This window comes from Acartia tonsa, chromosome 13, assembly GCF_053477335.1.
Source record: "Acartia tonsa isolate MP-2025a chromosome 13, ASM5347733v1, whole genome shotgun sequence".
NCBI lineage: Eukaryota > Metazoa > Arthropoda > Copepoda > Calanoida > Acartiidae > Acartia > Acartia tonsa.
The window spans coordinates 3,828,285-3,841,423 of record NC_137272.1 but is presented as its reverse complement, the minus strand read 5'-3'; the positions used below and the strand labels follow the sequence as shown (position 1 = coordinate 3,841,423).

Sequence of the window (13,139 nt, the reverse complement as noted above, 5' to 3'; positions counted from 1 at the left end):
CTATAACTTAGTATTAAAACTTTATTTCACTTTAACCGCTTTTTAGGAAGAAACATAAAATATTCCATTCACCCAACTTTAATAGCAACTCAATAACAAAAACAAAACAAAAAATACAAATCAAAGTAGTTAAAGACTTTTTAAAAATAAAGAATACAAAATCTATAAATTGTTAATTCAAAATAAAATTTTGCTACTTGTTAATAGATTTTGACTAATATTTGCAATAGTATATACAATACAAATGATCACAGAAACATGAAAATAAAATAAATTAATTAGAGATAAAAATTAAATTGTGATTATAAATATGATTATTTACATATGAGACTCAATAAAGTTAAAAAAATATATTTTTAAACTGAAAAATAATAAAACATATTATCTTTTAAAAACTTGTCTTCTTGAAATTGATATATCTAAAAGGTTTTTACTGCTAGCTTGCGAAAAATCAGTTTTTTACAAGTGCAAAGTTTTTTTTATGCCTGCCAGGTTTTTAATCTGATTTTTCTTTAACAGCTACTGATAAGTCCATGGCATGGCCTCCATCACCTAAATTTTAAAAACATTAAATATAACAAAAATGTTTTACAACCAGACCTAGTTGCTGCCTATACCCATTCAAGGACATACGTGATAAAATTGTTTCTAATATTCAAGATTTTCCCGTTTTATTTATTTAATTATCATTATTAGATGTAAGCAATCTTGTTTCTTTAATATTTCCTACCTGTAGGTAGAATATCTCTCGTTGGCAGACCAGAATATGCTTTCAGCAATGTCTGGTGTTCTCTCAGTAATTCAAGATGGCGCACAGTCAACTTTTGTTGGTCAGCTGTTGTTGCAGATTCAAAATGGCGCCGGCTGGCGGGAGATTCAGTGAGAATTTGAAGATTTTCTTTATGCAGCTGACTTGTGAGGGGTAGAGAGGGAGGAGAGACCGCCCTTGAGTCATCTGCAGAAGATTTTAAATCAGGAGAACTAGGTGGTGACAGTTCCTCTTTCACTTGATCAACATTAAGATAAGGCGAATTTCTTCCATCGGGCTTTGAGGGGCCAAACTCCTTTTCTTTCAACATTTCTAGGTAGCGAAGATGCTCTTGAAATGACTTTTGATACTCCATGACGCTTCCTGGTACAGTGGAGTCAGCTGTTGACACAGGAGGAATAATGGGAGCGGTCAAACTGTCATCATTTGGCGGGCTTTTTTGTCCAGCAGCAGAGGCCAGGGAGAAGTACAGGGAGTTGGCCAGGAAAGGGTTGGTGGCAAGCAGGGGGGAGAGGCGGTAGAATGAGAAAGGGTTGGAAGCAAGGAATGGCAAGGGTGGGGGAAAGTATAGGTTATGAAGGCTAGTTGGGGGAGGGGGTAAACCGGCACCAGCCGACGGAGGTGACAATCCTGAAAGATCGCCAAGTTTTCGAGGAGCAGGCTTCTGAAATGAAAAGGAATCAACAGTTTTCTACAACAAAAATGATTATAGAATTGAGCAATTACCATTATGAATTAAGTCATTAACATAAATGTTAAACAAATCTTTTTAGAGAATCAGAAGAAGTAATTTAAAATTAAGGTGTGAGAAATAAAATGCAGAAGGAGTATTTGTCTGTCTGGATGTTTGAAATATTTGTTTTAAGTCATGTTTAGCATAATAAATGACCATCAAATTTGAAAGAAGAAAACATTTTTAGAAATATAGGTTTCAAAAACGAATTTGACAATAAATTAAAAGATATACAAAACTGAATTTTTAGCTGAGAATAATCCTAAAAACAACAGTAATAAAAATAATTCAAGCTCTGTAATTACAGTGAGGGAAGCTATATTTTATAGAACACACTTTTCTTTTTGAATTTAAATGAAGTTTATTTCTGATTAAAACTATAATTTAAAATTGTGCAAAATTTGAATAAAATTCTACTAATTCAGTATTATGTAACAATGATTTTAAATTCATAGAAAAGTGCAAACAAAGAATAAAGTTGTAAAAAATACAGCGGTAAAACTGTCCAAAACATTTTAAAGTGTAATTTCTTTAAATGTTTGGATTATAGTTTTAAACTTTATGTTTAAAAAAAGCTTTTAGTGACTTTTATACATTAATTATGATTTTAAAAATAAATTATACTGGTATCTTCAAATCAATTTATAATCATTTGCTAATGAAAACACATAAATTAAATTTTATATGACTATTACATCTAAAAATGGCATGTTTCTATGTTAATTAAGTTGTTTAAATCATGAATGTAAACTAGTGAGAATAAGATCTTTAATTCTTACGTCAATATTTGCCAGTTAACCTCAAATTTCTCTCCCCAAAATGGTTTATTTACTGCGTGTCAAAGAATGACAAGAAAAGCCTACCTCTATTTCTCTAGGACTAGACTTGAGGGACCCATCAGGAGATGATAGGGTGGACACATTCAATGGAGATGGAGATCTGCTGGAACAATCTGACTTCTCTTTCTTCATTGGAGAGGAAAGTGGTGAGTGTGAGGAGGAGAGTGGTGAAGCCAACGCAGTTAGTGGTGAGTGTGCTGAAGACAGTGGTGATGACCCAGAGAGCATTGATGAGAGCGGCAGTTGATGGTGTGCCGCAGGGTGATGTGGCGGGGGCCAAGATATTGTGGGAGGCAGACTGCTGCCGAATGGGGATGAATGGTGGCTCATGCTTGTGACAGGTGGTGGGATGATCGAGGGTGGTGCTGATGGGTTGCTGCCGCCGCCTTTGCCGAGGTTCTGCTGCATCAAACAGTGGATTTTAAACCAGTTTGACCGCCTTCCATACCTGGAAATTTATCAATATTAGCTACAGTAAAATTAATATAAACAAAAGACAAAAAATAGAAAATTGAGTTAAAATGCAGGGATCTTAAGGGATAAGAAAATGACCGAGAAGTCGATGTACATCCCCATTGATGATACTCAAAATTAAAACTGTAGATTTAAGTGGTTGAAACGTTTGAACACTCAACTTAATGAATCAACCAATTAAAATTCATTAGAGTCCCCAAATTTGTTAAGCAAACCAATAAGAAAACGCTATTATAAAACTTTGGAGACTAGTGTAATAAACAGCTCATTGTTTTTTCTCTCTCTCTCTCTCTGTAAAGATGCCATTTTGTTTACCTGGAGCCAGACTTGGACATGCCAACCATGAGACATTTCCTGAGTCTGCAGGCTTTACAGGCTGTTCTGTTCTTCTTATCTACCACACATCTGTAGTTGTTCTTACATTCCTAGATAGATAGATAGATAGATAGATAGATAGATAGATAGATAGATAGATAGATAGATAGATAGATAGATAGATAGATAGATAGATAGATAGATAGATAGATAGATAGATAGATACATAGATAGATAGATAGATAGATAGATAGATAGATAGATAGATAGATAGATAGATAGATAGATAGATAGATAGATAGATAGATAAATAGATAGATAGATAGATAGGTAAATGAAAGTTGTAAATTTAATACTTAATAGGATGGATAGATAAAGGGATAGAAAATGTATGTTAAGTAAGATAGATAGTAGATAGGTGGATAAATAGTTTTAAAGATACAATATTTAAATGAAAGTATTTTCCCAAAAACGGAAGTAGCTAGTTTTTGAAAATGAATTTTACCTGGATTACTGACTGATTATTACAAGTTCTGCCAAAAAAAGACTTGCATCCCTCGCATGTAAATGCTCCAAAATGGAATCCAGCAGCTGGCTCCTCGCAGACACGACACAGCTGGTTTTGCAGCGGGTCTATTTGGTCTCCCTAAAACATTAACAATTACAGATGAAGGATCAGGTAATTGTCAGGAATATTTGGATTTACGACGATTTTGTCAAACTTTTTAACTTGTTGTTAAAACCAAAATTGCTTAGCTTTATGGACACAATAAAAACTGTCCCGAATTTGTATGAATTTTGAGGAACACGACTCCAGTGACGTCATATTTTTCTTTCCCGAAAAAGGGAAGGGGGGAAGAAAATCTCTTCAAAAGAGATGGGGAAAACCCCCTTTTCTCCCATCTCTATTTTCTTCCCCCCTTCCCTTTTTTTCCTTCCCCCTTTCCTTTTTCGGGAAAGAAAAATATGACGTAACTGGAGTCGTGTTCCTCAAAATTAATACAAATTCGGGACAGTTTTTATTGTGTCAGCTTTATGTATTATATCCCTAATTAATATGAAAAACAACAAAAGGACAGACATTACAGAGTAGCTGTTGATAATATGATGAATATATGGGTCATCTCAAAAAACGCCTATCTCAGAAAACGCCTATCTCAAAAAACGCCTATCTCAAAAAACGCCTATCTCAAAAAACGCCCATCTCAGAAAACGCCTATCTCAAAAAACGCCTTTTTCATAAAATGCCCACTACATTTAAAAAAAAATAAAGCCTAATTTATAACTAGCATTTAATAGAATAATAAAATACTTGTCATTCATGATCTCTTATTTAAAACACAAATAAACAGTTACCAAATCAACCAGTCAATAAACTATGTAAAAAGAAGGATGAAATGGTAAACTAAAGAGTAGCTGCTATATTAAGAGAATAGGGAAGGTTTAAATAAATGGAAAATGGGGGATGGGAGAACATTATTGAAGGGAGAACTTATTAGAGGAAAGGGTTTGATTATTAAAGGTTATTCAAAAGTACATCATTTTTGAATCTAATAAAAGATGAACTGAAAATAGTTGCCGAATGTGTACGCAGTTTCCTGGGTGTTTCCTCATCCTAGCTCAATATTTACTACTAGCTACAAATCTTCAAACTTTCCTTAAAAAAATCAAAATTTGAATGTATAAACGATTTATACATTATAAATTTAAATTTTTTAAATTTTGGTTTTTTTTAAGTTTGAAGCTTTTTTAGCTAGTAGTAAATATTGAGCTAGGATGAGGAAACACTCAGGAAACTGCGTAAACATTCGGCAACTATTTTCAGTTCATCTAATAAAAATATGATGGAATATAGGGATAAGACATCAAAATAACCTTACCCTATTTTTTCCCCAAAATTCATCAACTATGGAAAGTAAAATCTAAAAAAAATGTTAAATTACTTTATAATTTATAATAATTATTCTAAACAAATCTTTTTTTTGAGGAACAGCTATATAATTCTGATAATATTAAAGCATATCATACTCAATAAATAATTTGTATATTATTTGTGTATGTTAATAATTATATAACATGAATCTAAAATTTCTTTTAAGCATAATAAAAACTAGAACAAAATTTTGTGTTTTCCAAACTATTTATCCTTTCCTTACACCCTACCCAAATTTCACAACCCTATTTTGAAATTCACCCAACCCAAATTCCACATTATCTTTATCTCTTAACAAATTTACTAGGTTTAGTCATGTTTACAATATTTCAACTTGATGTTCTGTTAATTCATGATATAAGGTCAGATGATAAAGAAGATAAATAAGAAGTATGCTTTATACAGCTAATAGTTGTTCATATTATTGTAATATCTGAAAAGTAAACTTGGTTGTTTGCAAACATGAATTAACTAGGTAAAAGTTTTTGTTATTTAATTGTGATCAATTTTCAAAAAGCAAACCTTTAGTATGTTGTTGCTCAAAATGCTTTAAAAAATAAAAAGTGCCTAAGGAATGTACAAGAGTGACATTATACTTCAGGGATAGATATTTCAATAAGAAGATTTATAATGTACATATTGTACAATATTCACAATACCTTCTTAAACTGACATGTTTTACTACAAGACAATTTTTAAAAATGTAGTAGGCATTTTATGAAAAAGGCGTTTTTTGAGATAGGCGTTTTCTGAGATGGGCGTTTTTTGAGATAGGCGTTTTCTGAGATAGGCGTTTTTTGAGTATAGCCGAATATATAAACATTTTAATTCATTACTTTATTAATGAATATATATATTATGAATTATGTAATTACTAATTTAGTATAATGAATAAATTAATCAAACTAAAAACATAAAAAAATTGGTGAAATCTCTTATTTTGTAAGTAACAGTCAAAATCTTAAGGGATCTTAAGGTATTAATTTAGACATCTGTAGAAAAGATAGAGCATTTGTTATTTAAAATTTAAAAGTAGTAAGGAGTTTGTCTCTATTATAAAGTATTGCTAAGCACTTAAGGGAATAGTTCTTTAATCTATTCTTAATTTATAAACCAAAATTGCCCAGAGGCTAGGGATGCAGCTGCTAGTATTTATACCTTGAAGCAGTAATACGGTTTTAGAAAGTAGATGGTTGGATAAATTTTGCCTGACTTGAAAAATATTGGACAAAAAAAAATGCCTTCACTAGCGCTCGCTAATTACTCAAACAGTTGGGAGAAAAAAATTTCATGACTTAAAATGCTTTGTAAAAAATCTAGATTGACTTTTTGCCGCTGAATGTTAATGCATTTTGTGGCCGCCAAGATATTGTTTCAATCATTGTACTACTGCTACTATGTCAGGCAATAATGCGCAACTGATTTTCATTTATTAAAGGAATTTCATATAAAGTTCTTGCAATTAAAAGTGTTGGTTGTCAATAAGTGTACAATAGTTTAGACATTAGCAAAATTAATTTTTTTCCAGAATTCAAAATTTTTTAAAATATGGGGGAAGGGGTAGTTTTTCTGTATTTGTGTATTCTTCAGGCCAAGTAAGGTTAGATTATATTGGTTACAGGTTAGCCCCGCAGAATTAGGGCATTTATTCAAAACTATTAGGGTAGGATTTTGTGCTCGATAGGCATTTAGACAAAAATATGAGTTTCAACTCTATACTTCAATACAAGAGGAACATATCAAAAACTACTTTTTAGTCATTCAATTAAAGTAAAGTTTTTTTTTGAAAGGTTACAATTGCCATAAGAATGTAAATTGCATTGATTTAATTCAAAATAATATAGTACATGTTGTAAAATTGTTCTAAATATTTGGTGTCGACCAAATTTTGCATCAGAAAACCATTAATTTCAAGGCCCAGCTCTATTCCTCACTAATGTACCCCTAGGATAGGGTTTTTCTTTGTTGATAACAATTAGAACATGCCTTAGGAATAAAATAGTGTTGCACTTTACAAAATTTGTCTTCAAATCTATTTACAATTCTCTAAATTAAAAAAAATAAAATTCCTTTTTTTTAAATCTGTATATTGATGTTTTCGCCACAAAAGACTTAATAGATTTCTATTTAATAATATTAGTAAAAATATACATATTATTTATAAGTTTATAATATTATTATTTTTCTACCTATCCTACATATAGGTATATATACATGAATAAAATATAATGAAAGTTAATTGGTATGAATTAAACATTAGGTTTACAGCTTTTTACACAGTTTTTTGCTGCCCTTCTTTGCCTCGCCCCTTTCTTGTATGTTCAATTAAAATTACCAATATTTGGAGGGGGGGGGGGGGGGCGGGGGGGGCCGGGGGGGAGGGACATCAATGGATTATTTATTATACTAGTAACCAAAGTTTATAATAAATTGTGTTTTTGGGTACTTTTATTAAATTTAGATTGGTTGGTTCATTAACTAGCATCAGTTACCAAACGTTTATTTCGACACATAATTTATACTACAGAAGGGTTTTTTTTTGTTTGTCCTTATTGAGGATGTAGATCAATTATCTCCATTGTCTTATCCCTTAGGATCCCTGTCAATACTGAAGTAGTTGGATGTATGAATGAGTGTTTTATCAGAGAGAGGGGTGGGGGGGGACAATAGGCTGTTTATTACACTAGTCCCTAAAGATTTATTAAAACGCTTTATTATTCATTTGCTTAACAACTTTGGTGACTTCAGTGAATTTTGATTGGTTCGTTCTTTAAGTTGAGTGTCCAATTTTTTCAACCACTAATAATTCTTTTATTTCGCGGTTTTACAAAAACATATTTAAAAAAAAATTTTTTTTACTAAAAAAGTTGAATATTAATAGATGGTCCATAATGATCAAGTAGCATGAAAATGTAAATAAAAACAATATTTAATTCATATACACCTTTTACAAAATCTAGATTTATGAGAGGGGATTGAAATATGGTGTTCAAATGGATAGATTTTTATTGTGTCTCAAAAATCAGCCATGTGACGTAATAAAAATGAGGGAGATGAGAGGAGAAGTTGGAAAGAAAACCCATAAAAAAGAGATAGATAAACCCTCATTTCTATGACTTCACATGGCTGATTTTTTGAGACACTTTGTTCAGCTACATAATTTATTTTGTAAAAAAAATAAACAAGAAATTAGAGACAGCCAATTTTGAGAAGCAGTTGATAGTGCCTAATAAAATTAACGCCATACATTACAAATGACCAATGTTAGGCCAGAATACATTATACCATTGGTCAATTAAATTGTATACTGGCCTATCATTGGTAATGACGTCGTATTTTATTAGGCTCTATCAACTACTTCCAATTTTGAAATTTAATTGCTAGTTTTGATACCCTATAGTTGAAAAGAATTTTTTAAATTTTATTTTATGTTGAAGCGGGAAAAAGTCACGAAATCTCAACAGTGAATCTTTTACTATAAAGTTTATCCAATTACTTAGGCTATCTTATTTCAATTAAGATTTTGGCTCATGGTAAAAAAACGAAGTAGCGGGTTTTGTCGTATTTTCACAGTAGCTTTCTCCTATTTCTAGTTCCTGCGGGGGTCTCTAACCCTGCGGGACAGTCATTACCATTTATCTAACCTAACCTAAATTAATCTATCAAAAACTCCTGTGAAAATACGACGAAACCCGCTACTTCGTTTTCTTTCCATGGTCCAAGATTTTTATTCACCTCCCCTCCATTAATTATAAAAGCTCAGATGTCCCTACAATATATTAGTAAAATAACTATCCTTTAAAATTTATTTCATGATTGAGCTATAGTATTAATGCCTGGCCATAAAAAATAATTCACATTAATTACCTTTTTTTCAAGGTTAAAAATTAAGATAAAAACTTGTAAACAATAAGGATATAAGATTTGTAATAATCATGAAGACAGTGATATTGCACTTGCTTTGAATTATTGCTTTATACATGCAATATTGAAGTATCATCCTTAATGTAACTCGGGAAGGGAGGGGACATGGGACTGTTTATTACACTAGTCCCCAAAGTTTTATCTTAAAGTTTGAAGATGATTAAAATCCCTTAACAGATTATGAAGCCATACGATAAAATAACCAATGAGAGGCCAGCATAAATTTTACCATTGGTCAATTACAGTGTATACTGGCCTCTCATTGGCTATTCTATCGTATGTCGTCATAATCTGTTGAGGGACTTTAATCATCTTCTAATGTTTCTTATTTGTTGGTTTGACAACTTTTATTCAATTTTGATTGGTTGGTTCATAAAGTTTAATGTCAAAACATTTCAACCATTTATTGTAATCTACAAAAGGGGTTGATTTGTGTATCATCATTGGGGATGTACATTAATTTATCGACCATTATCCTTTCAGATCCCTGACCTATAATCCCTTTATTTTAATCTGGCCAAAAATATGTACACAATTCTGAAGAATTAAATTTTCAAAACCTGGACGATTTGAACTTTCAGGATCCGAAGCTGCAGGACCTGTACCTGCACGATTCAACCAATGGATAAACTTTAAATTGTTTTATTATGGAATCGTCAACTTTAAATCCTCTTAGTAAAGTAACAGGATGTTTGTCTGTCAGTCTGTCTTTACCAAAGGATCTCGCTAACCGCTAAACCGTTATGGTTCTTATAGGTCCAGGGAAGGTTTATAACTAATTTTGGAAAGGGTACCACAGTCCTCCCAAGATAAATCGTCCATAGAAAAAAAATTATCCCCCTACCTTAGAAAAAAAAATTCCTGAGCTGGATCTTTAAATCATTTTAGTGTGAACCAGATCGGGGTGCGCCAAATTTCAGCCAATCACAGCGCAGCATTTTAAAAATTGCCTCGCTGTGATTGGCTGAAATTCGGCGCACTCCGATCTAAATCACCATTAAAATGATTTAAAGATCCAGCTCAGGAAGGTTTGTTGTCACCCTGTGGCCTCCAGGAAGGTGAAATGAATGTATTTAAAGTACGAATTTAATCAAAATGATTTCAAAGTTTTCAGATAAAGTTTTAAAATTTAATGAATAATAAGGAGTTAATTAGAAATTAAATTTTGAATTTTGAAGTACACATTTAATAGATAAAAGTAAGAAATATCTATCAATTAATTTTAAATGCCGAATCTGAAGAGCTTTTAATTTCAAAAGTTAAAAGTTTTGATCATTCATTAAGGAAAATCCTAATATTTCATACAAATTTCTTTTATTCTGCAATTAAATACAATCCTAAAGTGAATAACTAGTAAAGTTTTAAAACCGTACTTTTAATGCCTAATTTTAGGTTAGGTTACTTAAAAGTTAAGGAGGCCTTAAGAGCTAAAACAACTATTCTAACCTTAGGTTCTGGAAATGATGGTGGGAGTAGTTTGTGATGTTCTGGCAGGTGCTGACCGAATCCCGGGTAACCCGCACCCGAAAACATCCTCCCGATTTCTATGGTCATAGAGGAAATTTTTGCCGACCGGGGTATTTGTCCGAGAATATATATTCTTTTTTGTCGCGCACTTTTTTTTGCGGAATTTTTTTATTTGATTTTTGTTATTGTCATTTGATGGATTTTGTCACTTATTTCATGATACAGTTATCCTGAAAATAAATAAAATTATTAAATTTAAAAAAAAAAGATACTGTGATTATAGACTAGCGGCTATGCCCCTATAGAGGCCTATAGTGGCACTTTAATTTTTTTTTGTTCAAGTCTCTACGATACCTCTTTATTGCTTTCAACTTCTACGATATTTCTTTATGTTTCGTTCAAGCCTCTCAAATATTCTTTTTTTTTTGATTTTTAAAATTTCTCTTAGAAAGGTGGTGGTGACCTCCCCCAAAATAGTTATAAACCTTCCCGGGACCTATGAGAAGATACCCTGTTAAATAGAACCCGATCGGTTCAGCGGTTAGCGAAATCCTTCGGTACAGACAGACAGACAGACACACAGACAGACATACACACATCCTGTTACTTTATTATAAGGATTTAGAAGTTTAAATTTACACAGATACAACATAATTTTGAGTGTATTGATTTATTAAAGAAAAAGTATTTTTGCTATTTGAATTTAATCATCTCAAAGCTTTAGAAATCTTTATTCAAAAATCATTACCTTTTAGTGGTTGTTAAAAAAAAAATCACTTTTCACTATCAACAAATCTTTTTTTCTATAGTTTGTTATATGTCTTTTTAATAATAAGAAATTGCTCAAGCAAAAAAAACTATTTGAAATGCAAAAATTGTCGCTAAAACTGAGTGCGTCACGCGCCTGACGATACAGCAGAGTACACACACGGCACCTTAGCTAGAGAACTGAATCCCTAGTTCATCTTCAAAATCCAGAGCCCGTCCCAAGCTGCCTAGGAACCCCCAAACCATCCCCCCCCCCGCTATTCCAAAGCTGCTTAGAAGAAGAAACCCCCCGTGAACATTCCCCTAAGAAAATGTTCCCCTCCCCCCTTTTAACTAGAATAATATCTTCAGAAATATGTAACATATCGCCTATATACATTTCCCTCTTTTTGACCCCTCTTTCTCTATGTGTTAGGGGGGGGGGGTATGTCCTTTTAACCCCCCCCCCTCAACAATTCTCCTTTATGAAATCAAATATCCATTTCTAGCCCATTTGCCAAATAAAGGGGGCCTCCTTTGCAGTCGTTTTCTGAACTCTGGTTTTAGAAGATGCGCCTTATATCATTCCTCCCCCCCCCCCTCGTTTGCTAAAAGTTTTTGAAGGAAGGTGTTAGGGGCACAGTAGGGAGTCTGGGGGGAAGGGGGTTGCGGGGGGGGGGGGTAAAAGTACCACTCCCCTACTGGTATGTATATATATGGCCGGTTTGAAAGTTTTCCAGATGCAGAAAAAAACTATGAAATAGCATTCCATCTTAAACTTTAATTCTAGTGTTATTTTCATGATAGTTGAGGGGATTCGAACCCGGGGCATTTGGAGTTGAGATCACCGGGTTATTCTAGATTCTCTCATCTTCCTTCCGGGGCCCTTACACACATACACACACACACACACACACTCACAAACTGTCACTAACCGACAGACAGACAGACAAACAGATAAAATGCAGAACTATATAAGACATACATACATATTATAGATATGTACATTTATGTTAGATATTAAAGGGTACTGAGATTCTAAACTTAGAAAAACAAATTTTTAGAATAAGAAAACTTATTTTTTAAAGATATTTACATAGCATAATGCTCTGCCTAGACTTTTGTTTTAATTGGTTATATTAATTGTTATTGAAAAAAAGCTAATTTCTATCTACATTGAATAAAAATCATGAAAAAAGTTTTTTCGAGTCTTATTATTAAAAGAAGGCATTCACAAAATAAAAACCATTGCTTTAATTTTAAATCAGAAAAGGTAATTATAAGATAAATTTCATCTCATTAATCATTAAGGTTATTAATCATCACGAAAAAAAGACTAAAACCTGAACAGCGCCTATACAAGGCTTCGCAGAAAAAAAGAGAAGATGAATAAAGTCCCTCCAGAGATTATGATACAATAAAATAACCACTGAGAGGCCATTCCATTGGCCTCTCATTGACTATTCTATAGTATGACGTCATAATCTGTGGAGGGACTTTAATCATCTTTAAAAAAAGACCTTCTTTTTAAGTAGGTATACTTATATTTTTGATGATTTTTCCTTTTCACAATAAATATACCTGTCTTTTTTTGGTTAAGGGGGGGGGGGAGTTGGAGTTGTGTACCTACATGAGACCATAAATGAACGTGAGTATATTTATTGTTGAGAATGGCAGATTAGAAACACATCCCGTTTATGGTTATATGTACTAAGTTTTTATATTTATATGCTATAAGTAAAGGTCTTCAACTGTGTTATTTAGTTTTCAATTGTATTAGATTTAGATAAGATTTTGTTAAAAAAGCCTTTTCTAAATATTTAAGATTTTAGTAGCTTTTTTTTGTACTTTAGCAAATGCCAACACATATTTTCATATAGAATTTTTTCTCGTTTTTTTTCAGTGCAGAATGCTGCGTATTCTTATTTCCTTTAGATT

At 32.3% G+C, this 13,139-nt stretch overlaps 1 protein-coding gene across 1 annotated transcript; it reads right to left on the bottom strand.

Annotated features, from left to right (window-relative positions):
- Positions 1-496: 496 nt before the first annotated feature.
- Positions 497-10,684, bottom strand: LOC145304415 (uncharacterized). The gene is made up of 6 exons (XM_080146294.1): positions 10,434-10,684; positions 3,636-3,776; positions 3,131-3,240; positions 2,366-2,789; positions 731-1,433; positions 497-552 (listed from the first exon to the last, which is right to left on the bottom strand). The coding sequence occupies exons 1-6, from the start codon at positions 10,539-10,541 to the stop codon at positions 497-499; spliced, it is 1,542 nt and encodes a 513-aa protein (XP_080002420.1). The 5' UTR covers positions 10,542-10,684.
- Between the last annotated feature and the right edge of the window lie 2,455 nt (positions 10,685-13,139).

Coding starts and splice junctions, on each gene's coding strand:
- LOC145304415 (XM_080146294.1), bottom strand. CDS start 10,541: ATGACCATAGAAATCGGGAGGATGTTTTCGGGTGCGGGTTACCCGGGA. Junction 2,790..3,130: donor ATGTCCAAGTCTGGCTCCAG/GTAAACAAAATG, acceptor ATAAATTTCCAG/GTATGGAAGGCGGTCAAACT. Junction 553..730: donor GAGAGATATTCTACCTACAG/GTAGGAAATATT, acceptor TTTAAAATTTAG/GTGATGGAGGCCATGCCATG.